The sequence below is a fragment of the Cryptotermes secundus genome, unplaced genomic scaffold, assembly GCF_002891405.2.
Source record: "Cryptotermes secundus unplaced genomic scaffold, Csec_1.0 scaffold249, whole genome shotgun sequence".
NCBI classification, from domain to species: Eukaryota; Metazoa; Arthropoda; class Insecta; order Blattodea; family Kalotermitidae; genus Cryptotermes; species Cryptotermes secundus.
The window spans coordinates 41,168-63,853 of NW_019726225.1; the positions used below are offsets into that span (position 1 = coordinate 41,168).

The following is a 22,686-nucleotide window of genomic DNA, read 5'->3' on the forward strand; positions in this document are numbered from 1 at the left end:
ATGAATGGTTTTCTAGTAAAACTCTGTACTCTCTTTTATCATATTTTTCGTGGGAAACAGGATTTGCCTGACCATCAGAATTGAGGGGGGGGGGGCAGAGTGTTCCAAACCAAGAAAATGTAGACATAGTTCAAGAGTTCTGTCTTAAGGGATATACTGCCATGTAGTCTATTGAAAGTATTTCAGAGAACATGTTGGTTTTTTTTATTGCTAGTGGGGTGGGACTAAGTCCCTTGTACTGCAGCCACTTCTGGCCTATTGTACCAGCCCCAGATGATAGGTGAGGGTGATTGTGTAGCAGTTGGTGGAATGAAGATTGGCATGGGAAACCAAAGTACTCGGAGAAAACCTGCCCAAGTGCCCCTTTGTCCACCACAAATCCCACTCGACCAGACCCGGAATTGAACCCGGGTCGCCGCGGTGGGAAGCCAGCGACTGACCACTTGAGCTGTGGTGCAGCCAACATGTTGGTTTTCTTTCAACAGACTACATGGTGTTATATCCCATAAGACAGAACCCTTCATAATCACTGCTGTGAAAACATCTAGTCATGAAACTGAAACAAAATTAGAAAATGTTCGCATATGTATGTACTCATGAAAGTAGTACCCTAGTATTCATTAGGAACTAATTTCACTTTGTAGAGCATCATGATTCTCTTTCATTTTGTGAGTGGTGTGATGAGCTCATACTTAGATTTGAATTGTTCCAACAGGATCAGTTGCTCTTTTGCGACGACTGTGACCGTGGCTACCACATGTACTGCCTGGCTCCACCACTCTCCTCTCCTCCAGAGGGCTCTTGGAGCTGTCGACTTTGTCTCGTGGAGTTCCACAAGAAGTAAGAGAAGATAAAGAGTGTTAGGCTGCTACCATGACATGCAGTTCTTCAAGACATTGGCCTCACTGCTGCATTCATTGGTGATAATGTACTTAAAATGGCATGGCTTATATATGTGGAATTGACAACACAAAAAATGCACTTAAACAATGGCATAGCTATGTTCTAAATCGCATTTCCAGTATATATAGCCGCAGTGTACTCTCAGATGTCTAGGCTAAGGATAAGGGATGACGGACAGATAATCAGATCCAGGAAGTCCAAAATCATTTTATTTTTAACTCTCGCATGTTGCATAGTGAAGTACATGTGCTGATGCCACAATCATAATTTTAATGATGATAATTGTAAATACAGTATTTTGTGGCTAGTGCTAATCTTCATTAGAATAGACCACCAGAGAAATACAGACACTCGGAAAGACTGAAAGTTACATATATTTTACAGAAACACAAGAATACCAGATAAATTGGAAAAAAAAAATCGTTTTGAAAGAGACTGCTTTTTACAATTGGCTTTCTTCTCTCAGTCAAATCTTAGGATGACTAATGTGAGAATGGAAAGACCACAACCATGTGGGATTCAGCGGATGAAGCTTTAATGACTTAAGACCACAAAGTTGAAGATGAATGCAGTAGTATGACAACGGGGCACGTGGTAGCTTGATTGAGGTACTGCTATAAGCCAGAAGGTTGCAGGATCAAATCCTGATGAGGTGGATTTTTTCAATTTACCTAATTCTTCCAGCTGTGCTGTGGTCATGTGATTGACTCAGCCTCTAAGAGAAATGAGTACCAGGAAAATTCTTTGGGTAAAGGGCAGCCAGTGCATAAGGCTAACAACCTTACTGCCATCTGTGAGCCACTTGTCTAGTAAATATGGGATCCAAAGCATCTCACAACCCTATGGGCCTCCACGGCCCGTTACAGGGATATCTTCATTTTTCTTGTTAGTATGACAATAGTGTCTTGGGGGAGGGAATGAGTCTGTCAACATCCTCCCAGTTTCCCCATCTCAAGCAGGTTTTAAGATGTGAAGGGTACCATAAAGCACTGGTGATAAACAGGTTGGAAGAAAATTAAGTTTGTTTCATATAGACAGTGAAACCCTTGTTTAGGGTTTCTTTAGGGACCAGTGGATTTGAACACTAATCTGAGGACAGTCTTAGATGGAGGTACTTTAACACTAAGTTTATTGACTTATCTTTGAAATTGAATATTAAATGGGGGAAATCCTTAAATCAGTGAACATTAAATATGGGTTCACTGTATCTGTTTGTAAGACTGTGTGATTTAATAACTATATAAATTTCTGTAATAATTCCTGTCAAAAACAAAAATTCATCAGCAGGAACTATTACAAAAATGTATATAGTATAAACACACAACTGGATGCATTCCTTAAAGGTGATTTAATAAATTCAGTAGATCAGAAAAATAAATAAAAAATTAACCCAGAGTAGTCCAGAAAATAATCCTTTCACACAGTGAAACTCTTATTACTGAGCTGTTTTGATACCATGTTGATATTTCAGAAAGATTAGCATCCCTTAGGATTGTGGTCTTCTCGGATGTGATGCATTATAGTTCAGTAGGTCTGTTCCTGTGCAGTGTATATTTCTACCAAAGTATACAGCATCACCTTCAAGTAGACCATTATATTACTGTTCATCTCTGTGAGAGCTTCAGATCTGATTGAACTATTTCCATAACTGTTGCATATCTTACAAAGCACCTCAATGTCTTGATGCAGTATGTCAAATAAAACTTCAGTGCCATCATAACAAAGAAGTCTACAAGATAACGTATGGAAAACCTCTTTCTGTGTAATCAGAATTATGACCCAATAATTGTGTATTGTGACAGTATTTGAGTTGTTAGTTTCAGATAGCTATTTGGAAATGCGGTATACTTGTCACTGTAGCTATGCTTTTGCTTACGAGGCAAGTGCCGTCTCACAATCACCTACCTCTGTTATTACAGATGTTATTTTAAATGTGAAATGTAGTGTGGGCTATGTGATTGTGTTATGTAGCTTTGCAGGTGCCTGTCAACTTGTAATGTACTAAACCAATAAATATGATTATCATGCAGATGGTGGTCTGAACATCCATTTTAAAATCATACTTTTTTTTTTCTTTCTTTCTTTTCACAATAGAGTGCCCAAGTTATTCTTCACTCTGTTCTGTTCCAAGTCAGAGCAGTATGATTTGTGCCAGAAAATGAAATGCATTTTTAAGTTGTATTGCAGATTAATGGTTTCATGGGCAATTACTCCTTTGTCAATATTGCACCTCCATAATGTGACAGTGTAACTGTGATTACTATAATCAGTGAAAGTTTTAACTCGCTTAAGTTTTCTGCTACAAAAGAGAGTGCACAGTTTGAATTATCTCTGCATTGGAGGGGATTGATTCCTTGGAGTCCTTTTTTATACAGGATGAATTAAATAAAATATTAAAATTAGGGGTTGAACCAAACAAATGTAGAATTTCAGGCCTCAACTTAAGAAGACTGAAAGATGCAGTGTACAATAAAATATCTGTACAGACAATTACTGTCATGTGACGGTTCAGAAATTGATTTTGAAATGTCAGAAATTACATGGGTGTTCATTTGTCATGGTAACTTATATACTTTGATGGCACTCTACAGTGAAAGTAATGGTACAGTTATATAACATGAAGGCATATGGGGGTGTGGAGGTGTAGCTCCATCATTTATAATCTCGGCACTTGATGGACAGCTTTACACCCCTGACATTTTACTCCTGGGGATACATCCCCCCAATACCCACTGTATAGGAGGCTGGATGGGCTCCAGAGCTGGTCTGGATTCTGTGTAGAAGAGAACACTTGCCCCTGCCAGGAATCTAACCCCAGTTGTCCACTCCATAGCCTAATCACATATACTGGCTGAACTAAGTTAATAGAAATAGTTGAACATTGTAATATATATAACTTTATGAAATATGTTGATGTATATATAGTATGTGTGCTTTGCGACAGGCTGATCCCGCTTCCAAGGAGTCCTACCGACTGTCTTAGATTAAGAAACTGAAGTGAAACAAAGTGTTTCACCAATGATGTATGCTCCAAGTGGGAGTAACAGGAATAAGAGAAGAAGAATAAGAGAATATGGTACAGGAGGGTAGAGCAGCAAATAACACAGTTTCAGAAGTTTTACACATTAAGATTTTTGTAAGTCCAGCCTTGCATAATCTGAGAAACCTTACACAGTGAAAGACAAGGTCCCTGCACTATAGACCAGAAGTTCCATTACACTCCAGACCTGATGGCTGAATGTGACAGATTTCATAGACAGTTTATGGAGCAGAATCCTCCCTTTGTAGGTAGTACTTGCTCAGCTAGTCAAATCCCCTCCATTTTGTGGAACCAAAGTTTCATTCCAAAGTTCAGAAGACCCTACCACTGGTTATTTAAATTTTATATTAAAATTAAATTCTGTTAGTATACACAGTGCTTTTGCCATCCATGAATACAAATAAAGGTACTTCATATGAGCATATGCTCTGCACGAAACAGATGTGATGCAATAATAAATCAGAGATACAGAAGCGTATGTATATGTTTAGCAAACTAAGTGAACATTGTATGGTGCATCTGCTGAAAGGAGAGGGGTAACTGAGCTTTGAGAGGAAGACAGAACATCTCCTGAAGTGTCTGGTATATGTTGTTTCTGCACTGCAAAATGTTAAAGACTTTTTATGTGTCAGTTGTGCCTCAGTTTACAGTTACACCAGAGTTTCTGTCATGTGAGGGTTTAGTGAGTACAGAATGCAGAAGCCCAAGTTCAGTTGAGGACACTGAAGATCAAAACTCCAAACATTCGGTAGAATGATGCAAAAACATTGGACCATTTATCAGTGATATATCAGATTTAGATCATATGAAGGTTTTGTTGTGTTTAAGTCATATCTCATTCTATGATATTCCTCAGTATCTCTATACAGATACTTAATTTCGTTAGAAAAAAGAGATTTAGTGATGGCAAGACCAACTTTTATGTTATGCACATTACCCATTCATCAGTCCCATGTTAAAGAATGGGCTTCCTGTTGAAATATTTGTTAAAACTCTTCATAGAGAAACCCATATATGTTACTGTCTTGATAGCTTCTCCAGGACCGTGTATGTCACACTTAAATGGTTAGCACTTGTATTTAAGAAGGCCTGGGTTCTATTCTTGGCAGAGGAGTCTGCTAGCAGTTTTTGTGTGTTTTTCCTCAGTCCCTATAACAAATTCTGAGAGACTATTTCAAGAGAAGTAATAGCCACGCCCTACAATTTCGCCAGTATCTTCAAATTCCATTAAACATGAATTCCTGTTGACAAATCTGAATCAGTAAAGTTTGACTATAATCATGAATATCTCTGGCATAACTGGAGCAGAATTACAAGCTTGATTGATAATAAACACATTGCAATGGCCCACTTTTGGACATCATTCATAATCCTAATTTTTTTAGATGTTTCAGAGACTGGGCTCTGTCTCCATCTAAAAACCTACTCTATTGGCCACAAGAAATGCCTGAAGACAAAACAGTCCAGTCTTCGAAAACTGTCTCAAAATTATGACAAATATATCCCAGAAATTGATCACCGAATGTTATCATTTACACACCTTCGATCCTATAAATAGATCATGAGTTAGTATATGTTTATATGTGTGACATAATTTGTTGTTACAGATATAAAACATTACATGAAAGGTGGCATATGTTGGAAAATTACAGCAGAATTAATCCTTTCCCCAACACTGAGGAGGTGTGTTCAGGTATTTGTAACCAGATATTGGGTGTTTGTGGTGAACATTTCAGAAATCTTTTCTCTGAGGAAGAGAGCCTAAGAATTCTTTACACAGGACACTGAACAAACAGTGAGGCTATTCTGAACATTACGTTGTCTGAGAAATGTCCCAATGCTTCTTCTACCAGTAACTTTGATCACAATACCGATTGAGATACAGCAGCTCATGCAAATTAAGCTGGGAAGAGTGGACAGCACACATGAAAAGTGTCTTGACGATTTTCATGGAACCACATAGCTTTTGAAACGCGAGGGGAAATCACGAAATATTAAAAACTAAGAATGTGTTGTATTCAGTAAATTCATGACGGCCAGTGGTAAATATGTTCTCAGGCTGGTAACACTTCTGGTTCCATAAGAACCGTACTCTGAAATTTAATACTCAGTTATGGAGAGAATAATTACAATAGACCTGATATAAGAGACCTACTCCTCTAACATGAATCTGTGAATCAAGGTAGTGCAATTTCGAGTAAGGTCCAGTAACTGAAATTTGCTGCCTGAATATTGTTAACGTTACATAAGTTACATTCTCAGTCATCCGTACGTGCCTAGTTCTGTAATTACAGTGATATTCTTTAAAATTTCATGCATTCATATGATATGGATCCCGTTTTATACTGTATATTCTATTTTATATTGCAGGATTTATATCGATTGGTTAAAATTAATTAGGGCGATAGCGGCCAATGCCCTTATGGCTTACAACACACGTCAATTTATGACGTCACTCGAAAACACAAAGCACGTGTTTCCGTAATGAAACGAAAGAAAGGTTTTGATTGGCTGCGTGTTCAGCAGCAACGCAAATAGTCGTCGTTTGTTTTTCGTTCACGTTGATATTGTGAGTGTGCTGTTGTGCAACAACGAGAAAAAGGTAAGAATATTGTTTATTAATTATTTCTAGATCATAATTTAGAGTTTTGTTATACTGAAAACCTTGTTTAATATATGCGGAATGTACAGACAACTGATTCTGTGAATAACTTTTCCAAATTCCTATTCCTGAGCATGTTGAAACATGCCCAAGGAACACAAATGAGTTGGCACTGAACATCCTGCAGTTAGAAAGTCGCTTGAGGATTTGCGTGATGTGACTTGTAATTTCTGAGGAGGAAGTATTTACGGAAACATATTCCTGTTGCTTTTACAGATCACGAAACTTCCGTGTGGATAAGATACACATCGAAACATAAGGATCAACGGAAAGTGTACAACAGAACTCCGCATATGAGCTGTAACTAATCAGCCTTCGTGGAATACGATTGTGATTGTTACCTGTGTCAAACAGCTCTTAGTGTAATTCAATTTCTTAGCCGGGCTGAGTACCAAGTACGTAGCCTTGCACAGAGTTTTGTTTCAACACTTATGTGTGTCACGCTGCAAGTATTGCTTGTCCTTATTCCCCAAATCAGCAGTAATAATCATGCTAGACGAGATTTCGGCGGCGGTGATCTTTTTAGTCCGCCTGATAGAGAGAAGCGAAAACTTTAACCAAGAACAGTTGGAAGATTTCAAAACACGTCTGTCACAGTTACTAGTAGAACGTTTTGAAAACCATTGGTTCCCAGACCAGCCGTGCAAAGGACAAGGTTACCGCTGCATCAGGGTAAATGAACGGGACCCCCGGGATGCTACCTTGGAGCGAGCAGCAATTGCTTGTGGATTCAAATATGAGGACTTGAAGCTACCAGTAGAGTTAACAGTTTGGGTTGATCCAAATGAAGTATGCTGCAGGTATGCATGAATGTTTGTTAGCCAAGTAGAGTCTTTTGTATGTGGGGTCAGAAAGATTGAATGCTTTTGTGATGCTACAGCATGCTAAGGGAGAATCCAGTATTTGGAGATGTAGAAATTTTTATGTATTGGGATGAAATCCTGTATGAATTATTCTAACGTTTTGCTGAAATTTTTACATGATCTTGATCTTCATGTTTTGCTGATGGGAACTTTATTGGTAGTCATTTGGCTTGTGTTTTGTATAGTCCATACTTTCTCCAGATATAATCAAGGGAGTCACAGTGAAATTGTATATAGCCAGTTGTCTCCATGATGTCACACTACCTGTTCAGCATTCTTCCACCACATTTGCAGCTCAGCTCATTTGCCAGTATACATATTAAGTTTGCAGTAGAATAGGTCCAGTCAAATTTTTTGTAAGAGATGTTAAAAATGCTGAAAAACAACCTGCACAGCATATTTAAAAGTAGATGCACATTGTGAAACATTGATTTGTTTGAAAATAATGACACAAATTTCGTGTTCTGTTCCTACATAAGTATTTCCTTGAACTAAGAATATTTCGAATGAATTTAACGTTGGGTAAGATCTGAGTACACTAAACCAGAAATAAAGAAACCCCATCAGTTAATGAAAACTGATGATTACTGGCCTGTGCTGCTTTCCTTGAATTACGGAATTCTAAGGCAGGAAGACTCGGCTTTTCACTTTCAAAGACCAAATTGTTCCTTATCCATGATCAGCATTGCTTCCATATTTTATTATTTTATAACACTGAATCAGAATCGAAAGTTATGTAGTATAGATGACTTAATAAAGAGCAGCTGCAGTATTAAGTATGACTTTTGCCATGATTTCAGACTTCATTTTATAGGGGAGTCTTAAATGATTTCATCTAAATACAGTTTGAAAAAAATTAGAAAGTTTTATGATTATGTAAAAAGTCATATTTTTGTGATCATTAAAATTCTCATCCATCTTTTTGTGTATATGAAAGCAACCATTTGCTGACTGTGCAAGAAAATTATGACAGAATGTATGACTGGCTGCTGAGAGAATATGGCTCCAATGGGTGTGGGTTTACCACCACAGACATGTTATGTGTTGGTACCATGCTGTCATAGTAACTGTATAGTGCAGTAACTGAATCTGTTAAGTGTACTCTGTGATTTTCAGCCCTGTTGTTGATAATATAATGAGGAGAAAATGTACTGTTTCACAAAAGCCTTTGTCTTTCCTATTCATAGCACTACTGTATATTCAGCTCTCTCTCTAGTTACATACTTGTTTTATTTGTGAGCCTTAGTCATCTGTTTATTAGCTGTTGAAAGTTCAGAAAATTAAGTGAATGAAAACCAACTGCTTTGTTGCAGTTATTGATCCCATATTGATTTTCTGAGGGGCACACAGTAGCATAGTTGGTTGAGGCACTCCCTCACCAACCAACTTTCTCTACTCACTGGCCTGCATTGCACTGCAGTAACTAATCTCAGTCAATTAAGTGTTATGACCTTGGAGTGGACCACATAGAAAACACCACTTCCAAAATTTCTTCTATTGTTGCATCACGCAACGTAAAGAACACCACTTCCCAGTTACCCCATTGGTGTTTGTTAGGAATCTGTTGCCTAGCAGTGGGCGTTGTTTACTTAGCAACATGTCTACATGCTACAATAGGTTACAGGTAATACTGTTGGCTCCACCCATCTGCTGCTTTCTTTCAATGTTAATAAAGTGAATGTCACCAGGTTTTGCTTGGGCAACCATCTTTCATTTACAAGGTACTTGGGTCAGATTACGAGTATACCGAAGGCATTGTCTGTCTTAACCAGTCTTTCTTCTCTGTGGGTAAATGCCATGACATTGCATAGAAGAAAGCTGAGACCACTTCCTTCCCAACTTACGCTACCAAGTGTCTTTGAAGAAACCATAAATAAAGAAAATAATTGTATTCACATAAGCAGTGCTGAATAACCTCTGCAGTATGTTTGTTGTCATTTAATAATCGATTTGTAATTATCATGATCTTGCAGGTTTGGAGAACACAGGGGATCATACTGTACACTGGCATCATTTAATGATAAAGAAAATGTAACCACTATCGATAAGCAGTTAGGAAAGATTAGCACCATTGAGTCTAAACCACAGGTAAGGATTGCTTCATGTAGAGATTTATGTAAGAAATTAAAAATTCTACCTCTTCAATCATAATATATACAGTAAAACTTGGTTATAGCAACATCGGTTTCTGCGACACCTTGTCTATTGCATCAAATATTCAATGGTATGAACTAATTCCTCATAAAGCAACTGTTTTTATACCTTGCTTAGTACGACATGCACAAATGCATCAACCTCGTATGTAACGTCATTTTCATTCCTGAATTTCTCTGATATGGAGGGAAAGTTCGATGTGTCTGCCCACCCTCACTTTCTCTACTTGCTGACGTGACTGTCCTGGAAGAATACGACCGCGGGCTGCAAGAGGAGCGTGGGTTTTATGCGAAAACAAGGGTGTGGGGTGGGACTGCGTGAATAGTGCAAGAGGACGCGGCAGGTTGTTAACTGCATTCCTTTCCTAGAATCTCGTCTAACAGGACCTCACATTGTCTACTTACCCTATAGTGTTCCTGCCTAAACCCAGAGAAGTGCAGTAGCGAAAACATGGCAATGAAAAGGAAAGTTNTGGAAGTGCCCATTTCGGTTACAACGACATTCGTTTATAACGACACTATTTTTAGGTCCCTTTGATGACGTTATAACCAAGTTCTACTGTACTATCGCTTCTCTTATTTGTTGTGTACAAGAAAAATAAATTTGAATTAAATTCCAGTATCCATAACATGAATACTAGACAAAAATATAACTTCCATCTACCTTCATCAAACTTATTACTATATCAAAAAGGAGTGTACTTTTCTGGCATAAAAGTGTACAATAGTCTCCCACAAAGTATCAAAAACTTGAGTAATGATACTAAACATTTTAAATCAGAGCTAAAGAAATATCTGCATGCTCATTCCTTCTACTCTGTAGATGAATACCTCAATGTAAATAGAGAATAATGTAGAAGCTATATTAGTTAAAGATAACATTACTTGTACCAGTAGGTATTATTTTGACTTGTTCTATATCCAGAGGTATTAACGTACTTAGGATCTATGGAATGCAAATAAATTCAGTTCAATTTACTTGTTGCTGTGTTGCTCCTGAGGTACTAAATGAGATTCTACAGGCACTTTTTTACTTTCCAGATGACTCCGCTGAGTACAAGTAACCAGTACCAGGGCAGTGTGAAGAAAGGCCATAGCGGAGGCAGTCACAAGCAGAATAAATCAGTCTCGAGGCTTAACAAGAGTTGGGGAGGTCATAATGGAAACTTCACCTTCCACCACCATCTTCAGTCATGGTACAACTTGATCCCCAATCACTGGCTGTCACCATCTCACCCTCCATATCTGCTCAGGTCACCATCTCCCCCTCCATATCTGCTCAGGTCACCATCTCCACCTCCATATCTGCTCAGGTCACCCCCTGGAGGAAAATGGGGTGCTCATGTACCTGCTCACCGATACCACTGGCAAAGCAACAACCGTCATAACCGCAGTCACCACAAGATTACACTGAAGGTTTAGTTGGCAAGCAGTGGCTTGTAAGGTGCACCACACAGTGGATGAAATTTGTAGTTTTAAATCATTTTCTGATGATAGTAAATGGATTATTAGTTTTCATATCTTGGTGAAAATGGTCAGTTTGTACAGTTCTGTTCTTCCCATAGCACCAGGTGAGATAATTATAAAGTATACCATCTCCTCGTTTTTTTTTTTGTGCTAATGTTACTAGTGTTTCAATCACAGGAAAGTGAACAAGGTGCATTTTACATCATCCCTGCTAACTGCTAATTCATTGAAAGCAGTTACATTGTTGCAGCATTATAATGGTGTGAATGTTCACAAAATTTTACGCCATTTTTCTCACTGTTTCTCTGTCTCTATGATAGGAACAAAAGTAACAATGCAGATGGTAGGCTCTGTGTGTTTTAGTCTTTTGTCAGCTCTTATTATTTTTCTTTTTGATAAGAATGTGGAATCAAAGTAACATGGCAGGGATCCATGAGATTGGGTATTTTACATTACTTGAGTAAAGTTGACACACATTTTCTCAGATTTGTTACGTGCAATCACAATGATTGCTTGCACACAGAAATGAATTGGGCTTTTGCTGGAAGCAGACTTACTTTGATTCCATCATGGAACAATGAAATCTTATTGCATAGGATTTCTTACTGTATGTAAATTAGTAGCTAAATTAAACTTGTAATGTCATTCTGAAATGCATTATAATAGTTTCTGTATGAAGATTCTGCATATTTTAGAAAATATGTCTGCCTAAAAGTTGCCAGAAGTAACATAGCACAGAAGGCGAAAATATTTTGTCTTTTTTTGTGGCTGTGATTACTGTTACAGGCATACCTGGGTTCATAATCATGCTGTCTCATTTAATGTGACTTCCAAACAACATTTCATTGTTCAAGTTTTCATAGTTTTGCTAGTGGTCCTTGAATCAGTATTTTCTTTTATTTACTGCCAAACACTGTTCCTAACTAAACATGTCATAGGCTTTGGTCAGTTTATATTTTATTACTTGAGTGTTCTTGCACGTGTGCATGATTTTGAAAATATGTTCATGAAAACGTAATGTTGGAAAACCACATCATTCATTCCTCACATGAAATCATAGCAGCAGTTTACATGCTTCTGAGAGTTTGACGCCAGTTATGATTCAAGGACCACTGTTTAGAGTATAGTTCAGGTTACCCTTGGCAGTTGGTGGTAGATGCACATACATTCCAGATAGACCACTTCTTCCAGCTTCTTTTACGTACTTCCCTTATCTTTGGCCATATATCTTGTGCATTACATTATTTGATGAGTTAGGTTTATATATTCAGATTCTGATCATTTCAATTGCAAATTCTTTTAAGTTTAGACACTTAATTTGAAGAATACATCATGCCTGCCATTTGTGATAACACTGTTAACGTGATTCATATTGGTGTCAAGAAATGCCAAAGATGTTTGAAGCAATTAGCTTAACTTTTAAGAAACTTCATTCTGGATGTTTGTTAGCTTTTCATTGTTTCACTATGATTTTGCTTGTGCATGGCATGTTGCATATGTCAGAATTATTAGTCTTATATAATTGGTGTCAGTTTGCAAATCTGGAATTGCACATGTTTTCTGCATGATAATCCAGTGTTTACTGTTTTAACTACAGTGATCTCTTAATACATGTTGATAAAGTGCAGCATTTCAGTTTGTTCATGACCATATTACTTCATGGATTTTGGCTATGGGCATTTCTAGATGAGATTCCAAATTACACTGATATTCTGCACCCATCATCTCATGTACAGATATATGAATATATTTGTGAGATTAATTTTATTAGATTTTAAATTTGATTAATTTATATTTTTCATATATGGGTATATGCTGTAGCTGTATGTGTTGTTTATGTAGTTGTGACCAACCAGTTGAAAAGCCAGGTTGGGGTGTTGCCCTTCTACTTTGATTTCTCTTAATATTGGGGTATATCAGTTGCATACCTAAACTACTCGTGGATATCATAGCACTGAAAATCAGCGCTGTTGCCAGTTATGTTCCTTGTGTACATTAAATATTCCATTGTTTTAAGGTTCTCTTTCCGTGATTTGGGAGGGGTGTGAATATAGTGCATTAATTAAATTATGGTCTATATTTTGTTTTTGTCTGTTGATTATATTAGAGAATATATTATAATTGTATACTAAAAGTATAACATTGTGTTATATACCATTTGTTGGTGTAACATAAAAGGTAATTTTGCATCAAAAGAGCAAGTGTTATTTAATTCCCAAACCTCTTCACATTTCCCATTCAATTTATTGCTTTATTTTTTAATGTTTCAGACTTTTGTTAAATTGACAAATTGTAGATAGGTTGCCCAGAATGAATGAATGTATAAGGGGTGGTCTTTCTCAGTCCTTGCACCGTGACCTACAGTGGTCTATTGTGCTTCCCCTTTTGATTATACCCTCAGGAATCCTGCACTTCAAATGAAGCACAGGATTTTGTACATGGCATCAAAGTGACATAATCTTAAATAAGGTACTGTTCATGTACATCTCGCTGATCATGGCAGTGTGATCATATGGGTCATAATGCCAAAAAGAAAAATAGTTTGAATTATCCTGAATTCTGGATTAGTGAGGTTACACTATAGTTTATAATGCTGTTCCAAATTGCGAGGTTATGAAACATTGAATGGTGAATACAAGACAGATATTGTGACAAAGAAAGAATGTATTGTCATGTAAAATTAATTTTAACCACTTTCATATGCAATTAAATATGGCTCATTCACCCCCACAAGTTTTAAAATGCTTGGGTAAACCTCCAAGAGCTAAACAGACAAGAAAAGGGCCAAAAACCCAATAATAGAATTGTTTGACATGATCCCCCATGGAGAAGATTTAGGGTCACGTGATACCATTCATGGAATCTAAGCATGCAACTATTATTTTGATAAATGGCCAGAATAATATGATTTAATACAATAGCCAAAGATTACAACCATGGAATGGATAATGGCACTTACAGTATGCATATATGGACTGAAGCTTTCACTCCAGTCCATATATATATATTGCTCTTCTGGGTTATGACATTGTACACTCTGATAGGTCAGTGTCCACCTGCAAGATTTGCGTGGAAACATCAGACCATTTGGGAACACATTAATATTGCTTGCAGGAGATTTCAGGCAAACATTACCTGTAATTCCTCGATCAACACCAGCGGACGAAATAAATGCTTGCCTGAAATACTCTACTTTGTGGCGACACGTAAAGACGTTAAAATTAACTACAAATATGCGTGTCCAGCTGCAAAACGATTGATCAGCTGAGATATTCTCACATCAATTGCTGGAAATTGGGAACGGAAAGGTGCCGGTTGATCTGACCTAAGGACGAATTTCGTTGCCTCATAACTTCTGCAATTTAGTGACGTCAAAAGAAGAATTGGTTGAAAAAGTATTTCCCAATATTCAAACCAATTATAAGAATCACAATTGGCTGAGTGAACGAGCTATTCTTACGGCCAAGAACAAAGACGTCTATGAACTTAACAATATCATTCAGTCTAATATTCACTGTGAGACAGTCACATACAAGTCCGTCGACACTGTTGTGGAAGCAGATGAAGCAGTTAATTATCTAACAGAATTTTTGAATTCACTCGATCTGCCACAGCAACGCGTGGCCGGGTACAGCTAGTATTAAATAAATTTTTCAGGTGGTCAACTCTTACTGCTAGCATCAGTTGCTGTTATCTGCATCAACCTTTGATCTACTATGAACAAACATGGACCATGACTGGCGTCATACCTTTATAAAGACCTTCTTTGAGACCTCTTAATTTAATTGACCCTTTTCTGATCAGTTCTTGAGACATGCCAGTACAGTCAACATCACTTTATTTAATGTAGTACTGGCTGTCTTACACTCATGTCCCAGATCTTCTAAGTCTACAAGTTAAGAACTGAGTTTGTCAACCTGAATGCTTGCTATTTTCGGGGGATGGGGGTTATTGCATTGTCAGTAGCCAGACTATACATCATGAAGTGGTAGGACTACTGACAAATTTCAATGCCCCTGATGATGGCCAAAATATGTAGTGCAGTGATGAATTTTAAGAGAATTTAATTTTAAATCTTGGTATTTTTGCATGGTGGACAGTACACAACTGAATATAAATTCAAAGTCTCCACAGTGAGTTACAGGGATAGCTTTACTTTTTTTTGTGACATTACTTTTCAAATTATATATATAATTTGAAAAGTAATGTCACAAAAAAAAGTAAAGCTATCCCTGTAACTCACTGTGGAGACTTTGAATTTATATTCAGTTGTGTACTGTCCACCATGCAAAAATACCAAGATTTAAAATTAAATTCTCTTAAAATTCATCACTGCACTACATATTTTGGCCATCATCAGGGGCATTGAAATTTGTCAGTAGTCCTACCACTTCATGATGTATNATATTTTAGTGACTTCTGTTGTTGACCATAGCCAGTTAGAAGATTCTATGGGACAGTCTGTATCTAGGATAATTCACTTGCTATTTTTTTCTGTGTGCAGTATTTGATAAACAGCTCTTGCCATTCCATTATGCTCCCTTTCTGTGTTTCATCTGTTCATGTTTCCACCAGGCTGGACTGCCTTGCGACAAAGCCATCTGTCATATTTATTCAAGTGGACATACATATGAAACATGCTGACTTCACCCCTTGCATGTTCTTACCTCTTAACCTTTATTGTCCAAGAATAGGGGATTTAAATGTCCCAGTACTGCAATAGTGGAGGCTGGAGTTTAACCTTGGGGTAATGATATTTATTTTGAAAAAAAGTGAGACAAGGCTTGCTGGACCTGCACATGTACCATCATAAAAGTGCAGTGCATGGATAACAAATGCTAAAAATCTCTTCACCATTAAAGTATAAGCTCTGTTGTATGCAAGAGCTGTGCAGTGCACTACAAATGGAAACGTTCCACTAAACATATACAATATTGCAACATTAATTGTAAGAACAATACTTGTATAAATGTTAACAAAGTGTACATACTACTCTCCAGCATCGCAGAAGATCCTGTTATGCGTGCTTGTGAAGTGAGACATGACTTTACATCATTACTTAGTTACTTATACAACTAGTCAGCATCTTTGCACCTGTTTTGAAACATCTATGGCTATACAGCCTTTACTGTTGGACCTTGGCCCCTTTTTCAGTTTAATAATCCTATAGACAGTCAGTAGGACAGGTTGGACAGGGGATCAGCCAGTCACAAGGCCACTACCTTCACATAGAACAACAGAAACAGAATAAACACATACAGACATCCATGTCTTGAGTGGGATTCGAACCCACAATCCCAGCATTCAAGTGAGTGAAGACACTGCATGGCCACTGTGATCAGCTGTTTTGAAATATGAAGAATGTAAATAGAGGTTCTTCCTTCTGCATAACTGTTTAGAAGCAGAATAATTCAAATTAGTACTTCAACTTCCTAATGTGGACAAGAGATTTTCTGTTCTGCACGGCATGTAGACTGGCTTTTGAGCCCATTGTGCCACGTATCCAGTAAGCACCAGGGGCCACATGTTCTGTAGGGGTAAATCGGCCAGGGTGCAAAGCTGACCACTAACCTCTGTCTAGTGCTCAACTTGTGACCTTGTGGAGCTATGCATTCACTTCTCCATATATCATCATGACATGATACTTAATTGCCTTACATAATACAATCAGATGTAACTGTAATTTATTTTATTCAACTATTTATATTGATTTAAAAATTAATCAACTCATTACTGATATTATTTTGTTATGTAACCAACTGACAAATTCCAGTGTAGTTAGCAACATGCACAGTGAAATGTCAGTGTGTACAAATCAGAATAATTTTTTGTAAATTCATTCAATGAAACAATTGTAGAATATTTGTAATTTCCATTAGCTGTAGGCAGAGCCATATGTGGTATATTCTTATGTAGAGGCTGTTTCTGTTCTGAAGGTGCATTCCAGAAGTAGAGTGTGACCTACACCTCTGATGAAGCTATATTAATTTATGAAGTGCTGAAGAAAATGACATGCACCTTTTCTTGATTATAATTCTGAAGTAAGTCTCTAGATACTGCAATCCTAGGAGGAAGGAGTGTCTGGAGAAATGTACCCCACATTCCTCTCCAGAAATACATGCAACGTCGCATTTGTACTCAGGGTATCCTGGGAAATAGACCTGCGGGCTCTCTACAGGCAGGTAATGTATGGAGTAGACATATAGGCAATAATGAATTTCATGGTCATAAATGTAGGGTGGGCGGCTATAAGATGCAGTGGAGATTTCTCTGCTGCCAAGGACCATACAACAGTGCGTATAAGTTCAAATTAAAATTTCCGTTAGTATAATGAAGTCTGTTAGCACATGTTTGCCGCGAGAAAATTCGGAGTTCGGTCAATGGTAAAACGTTTGCGCCAAGAGAAAAGGAGTGCCACGCATTGTACAGCGTATGTATAAATGAACCTCCCCTCCCCCCTCAAAAATACTAGTGTATATCTAGGTGTTTGCTGCTGGCACCTATGTATATGCGACTGAGAGTATAGATGGGTATGTTCTCAGAACGCTACAGCGAGGTCTGGATGCGATTGAGACGCAGTGTGAGCCCTGGAACAAAGAAAATGAAGTTTTATGTCAAGAGAGAGAGATCGGTTGGGTGTCATCTCATATTGAACGGACGAAGAACCCCTTCGTGAGTCATGTACAACATCTGTATATTTTTCGGTAAGAGGATTAGATACAGAAATGATCGAAGCCATTGCCTTCACAACATTTATTAGAGTCGAGTAAAGACACTGCTAACCGTTTTCTTCGATTCCAAAGGAATCATTCACAAGGAATTTCTGCCAGAAGGTCAAACAGTGAATTCTGAATATTATCTCGGAGTCCTCAATCGTTTGTGGGCGAGAATTCTTCGAATTTGACCTGAATATCGAGAGTAAGGTTCCTTGTCGCTTGTCCAGGACAATGCCTCACCCCACAAATAGAAGATCTAGCGCGATTTTTGGCCAGAAAAGGGATCACAGTCCTTGATCATCCTCCGTATTCTCCAGATTTGGCTCCAGCATATTTCTGGTTGTTCCCAGAAGTTTAGTTGGCGATGAAAGGAGACAGTCACGACATCATCCAGGACATCCAAAGGGAATGTACCGTAGTTTTAATGCGGTTCCACAAAAGGAGTACAGTGACTTTTCGAAAAATTTCCATCGATCCCAGCTATGTATTGATTGAGAAGGAGACTGTTTTGAATAAAAAAAGTGAAATTTTGAAATAATTCACGTCTTGTATTTGTAACGAACACAGTCATAACAGAACCTGGACACACTGTGTATGATCGTTGGGGTGACTAAATTGGCGGTCTACCGTGAGCTAATGAAAATAAGGCGGAATCTGTTTTGGACTGACAGCGGGCTTATGTCTATTGCCAAAAAAGCCATGTGCAGTATATATACGTATAGTTGTAAAGGTCGTGACATGCAGTTAGAGGAAGGACGAAATATAGAAAGTAATTGCCTTTGACAAGTGAGAAGGGATAGACTCGTATTGTCATCAGAAAGGATTCCTATTAAAGGCCAAACAGTGACGCTTACTTCAAGACTAAGGTCTGGTCATGAGCGTCTGAATGGGCTCTAAATTAAGAGAAACTGACTGGCCAACCGTCAGTGGGGAAATGACTTTGAAACGAAGCAAGAAGTAAAGAGGAATTTTGTAAAGGTAGAAACGAAGCGGTTGTCATAACCATGGCACTCCTTTTGTAAGGCACTGGCGTATGGTTTAGAACAGGGGTCTCCAAACTTTTCGAACAACGGGCCACATTAGGTAATTCAGCACTTTCAACGGTCCAGATAAAATGAGAAATTAATAACTCCAGGTATATGAGTTTTATTGAAATCACAAAATTTCATAAACTAAATATAAAGTACGTGAGAATAAATTGTCGTATATTAATGACAACAGACAGTAGCAGCAAATGTTCATATTTTCGTGACAAATTATAATAAAACAATTAATGTGAATGATGGATCTCTTTTTGCATTCTTAACATCTGATTAAATTGAGGTTCAAATATTAAAACGCCAATAACAAGTAGCGACTTTAAATGTTCATTGGATAAATTTGCCCTGTATTTCGACTTGATGTATTTCATCAGGGAAAAAATTCGTTCACATAGATATGTCGTCCCAAAAATGGAGATAAATTTACAAGTAAATTTCTTTAAATTTGGAAATTGCTCAGAGTTCAGAAATCTATATAATTCGATCAAATTTCCTTCCTTGTATTTGTCTTTAACATGATAATTTTCCTGAAGTTCAATAATTTCTATTTGAATTTGACTTGGGACATCTGCAGCATCACAGTCAAACGGATTTTGAAACAATCTAATTTCCTGAGCACTGGAATTCAAATCAGCAAATCGCTTCCGAAATTGTTCTTTCAAACCTGAAATTACTAAATTTGCAAACGAGGAAGAAGATTCTGCTTCATCTTTTTTATGCAACTCTGCAAAGTTACAATTTTTCACTTGGCTTTCCAGAAGTATCAACTTTGCTCTGAATGCCGTTAAGTGCAAATATATCGCAGACTAAGTTATTTTCACCTTGCAACTTTAAATTCAAATGGTTCATATGGTTAAACAGATCAGCAAAAAATGCTAATTTCCAAAGCCACTCGGTATCTGATAAGAGTGGTTCGTGATGGCTTTTCTCGGTAAGAGATATATCAATTTCATTCCTGAGCTGTAAGAAGCGCGAAAGAACCTTTCCACAGCTAAGCCATCGAACTGCAGTAAAATATGTCAGGTCAATAAGCTCGGAATCACATTTACCAGTACTCGTTGGAAAATTAGTTCAATTGGCGCATTTCTGCACAATTCTTTCGCGGGCCGGATAAAATCACTTCGCGGGCCGTAGTTTTGAGACCCTTGGTTTAGAAGATACGTGGTTCGAAGACATGACTATTTTTGTGAGAAAAGAAAATTAAGAAATTTGTGCATGTAGGAAGCAAGTCGTACTATATGAGGAAGGTGAAGGTAACACATTTTTTATAGAACTGGTGGTAAGTGGGTAAGACATGAGACCAAGTTGAGTCAGCGAGAGTTAACAAGAAAAATTAAATGAAACTGTAGCGCCATCTGTTGAACATTACAACATCTGTCTTGGTCTCATGTGATTTGACTTTCTGCGTGATCCCAAGGGCGGGTGAGGGTGGGGTCCACGCTTCCATAATCTACATCCCCAGTACCTCCTGCCCTACCCTATAAAATAAAATAACATAAAATGAATTCTTCAGATGAGCGGTTTGCACAGCCCAGTAAGATACTAAGATGCTATATTTTAACTACATTTCGTAGCTTTCCATGAGGTTTAAGTCCACAGACGGCTCTACAGTTTTAAATATTTTCATGTTAACTCTCGCTGAATTAGCTTGGTCTCAAGTGAATAACTTGAATTCACCCCTAAGGGCAGGTGGTTGGTTGGAGGGCGGAGGTGGGCCGAATTTTTTTTTCTTTTTGATCCCATGTGGATTTTAATAAAACCCGCTTAGGCGAGTATCTTTATGAGCGGCCGCAAAAAAAGCAAAAAATCTTCCCTAACCCCGGTCCCTCCCTCCTCCCTTACCCTACATCTTCGCTTCTTTCCATTTTCTTTTTCATAAAAATCCTACTGGTTTTGAACCAGGGACCGTCTGAACACCAAGCCGATGTCTTACCCTACACCACCAGCTCCACAGAAATTTATTTCCTAAAATCTTCCTCTTAAGCTGCATCTTTGGTTATAATTCCGGAAAAATCATATTAACTCAGCACAAAAATATCCTTGGTCTCGAACCTTCGAACTCTTGTTCACTACGCCGGTGTCTTACCCTTAGACCACCCGTGCCACGAAGATTTCTTATATTTACTCTTCCTCTTATGTTACATCTGTTGTTATAATTGCAGAAAAATCTTATTAACTCTATTTGTATTTTATAAAACTTTCGTCGGTTCAGAACCTCGGAACTCCTGCACATTAGGCCAGTGTCCTACCCATAGGCCATCGATGCCACGAAAATTTTTTACCTTTAATCTGCCTCTTATGTTACATCTCGCTATATAATTCCAGAAAAAATATCATTACAAAAATCCTCGTGGTCTTGAACTACGGACCTTGCATTCACAAGGCCGGTGCATTACCACTAGACCACCTGAATAACTATGGTAATGATTTCTGCGGTCCTCCTCATATTCTACTACTTGGCTTATAGCTGCAGAAAAATCGTATTTATTTATTCACTTTTCAATTTCTATTAACAAAAGACACCGCGGTCTCGAACCCGGTACCTTCCCAATACTACGCCAATATCTTACCCACATACCACCAGATCTATACAAATTTGTTAGCTTCACCTTCCTCATATAGTACGACTTGCTTCCTACATGCACAAATTTCTTAATGTTCTTTTCTCACAAAAATAGTCATGTCTTCGAACCACGTATCTTCTAAACCATACGCCAGTGCCCTACAAAATGACCGCCATGGTTATGACAACTATTCGCCTTCGTCCTCCACATATATCCTACCGCTTCGCTTTTACCTTTACAAAGTCCCTCTTTACTTCTTGCTTAGTTTCAAAGTCATTTTCCCACTGACGGTTGGCCAGTCAGTTTCTCTTAATTTAGAGCCCATTCAGACGCTCTTGACAGATATTAGTCCCCAAAGCACTCATAAGTACCACTGGCTGCACAGGTAATTCTTGCAAGGGCTCCCCGTGAAGTTTGAGCTTCCGATAAATTTCTTCTGATAATACCGATACCTGGGACCCCGTATCGATGATGAAGTCGCTTATAAAGTTTCCAAATGCCACTCTAACGCGCGGACAAGTCGTCAGTTCTCTGGCATTAATTAAGTAAACATTTGCACCCTCACAATTAATTTTATTCTCACCTGAAGCTGCGAATTGTTTATATGGATTATGTCGCTCGTTCGGGTTTTTAACCTCGCATCCAATTATATGGGCCCCTGTTGTCGTGCCAATAGACGCCATATCGGCCGCTATAGCGCCTAACTTGTTTTCCTCCCGCCGGCCTTGTCAATCTCTCGTTTCCGTGCCGTACGAAGGTGTTGGCACGGCCGCAGCTTGATTCCTCCTTCTCCCGTCTCTGTCTGACTCGTGATCCTCGTGATTCCGGTTTTCTCTGAAATCGCTCCCTCGTCCTTGCCACTCGTGGTTCCTTTACGCGTTGCGATCGTCAGGTCCTCTTTCATACCTCCCCGCGTGCCTTTGGTTCATATTCCAGGTCCCTCGGTGGTCATCTCATGGGTCCGAACGCTGCCTATTGTAATTATCCCGTTGCCCATGGTATACGGGTCGTCTCGGCTCTAGCGTCTCCTGGTTCTCTTCGAGACACATCACGTCGGTTAGGAATGCCGCCGCGTCCTGCAGAGTCCGTGGTTTGGCAACCATCGACGCCTTCCTTACGCTGATAGGGTAATGCCCCTTTAAAGCGTTTGGGATTTCGAAACTAGACAACGAGGGTTCTAAGTACTTGGCCTTGACAACGTATTTCGACAAGTGATCGCCGTAACTCAACCTTCCTTGCGAATCACACCGGTTTTTATATATCTCTAATCTAATCTTG

At 38.4% G+C, this 22,686-nt stretch overlaps 2 protein-coding genes across 4 annotated transcripts in view; both read left to right on the forward strand.

Moving 5' to 3' along the window:
• LOC111863958 (zinc finger protein ubi-d4 B) overlaps positions 1 to 1,560 on the forward strand; it is a 40,619-nt gene extending 39,059 nt beyond the window's left edge. For all 3 annotated transcript variants that reach the window (XM_023850789.2, XM_023850790.2, XM_023850791.2), the window contains one exon: positions 716 to 1,560. In XM_023850789.2, coding sequence (XP_023706557.1) covers positions 716 to 844 — 129 coding nt within the window. In that variant the 3' untranslated portion in view covers positions 845 to 1,560. The remainder of the gene's footprint in view (positions 1 to 715) is intronic.
• A 4,882-nt stretch (positions 1,561 to 6,442) lies between these two features.
• LOC111863962 (maternal B9.10 protein) lies at positions 6,443 to 13,285 on the forward strand. Its single transcript, XM_023850794.2, has 4 exons — positions 6,443 to 6,545; positions 6,822 to 7,405; positions 9,442 to 9,556; positions 10,663 to 13,285. Exons 2-4 carry the CDS (start codon positions 7,095 to 7,097, stop codon positions 11,041 to 11,043), a joined length of 807 nt encoding a protein of 268 aa, XP_023706562.1. The 5' UTR covers positions 6,443 to 6,545; positions 6,822 to 7,094; the 3' UTR covers positions 11,044 to 13,285.
• The last annotated feature ends 9,401 nt before the right edge of the window (positions 13,286 to 22,686 follow it).

What these genes read in the sequence shown, in the direction of transcription:
- LOC111863962 (XM_023850794.2), top strand. Translation starts at nt 7,095, where the DNA reads ATGCTAGACGAGATTTCGGCGGCGGTGATCTTTTTAGTCCGCCTGATA. An exon ending in CCAAATGAAGTATGCTGCAG is followed by an intron (nt 7,406 to 9,441) that starts GTATGCATGAAT and finishes ATGATCTTGCAG; the next exon opens with GTTTGGAGAACACAGGGGAT. An exon ending in CCATTGAGTCTAAACCACAG is followed by an intron (nt 9,557 to 10,662) that starts GTAAGGATTGCT and finishes TTTACTTTCCAG; the next exon opens with ATGACTCCGCTGAGTACAAG.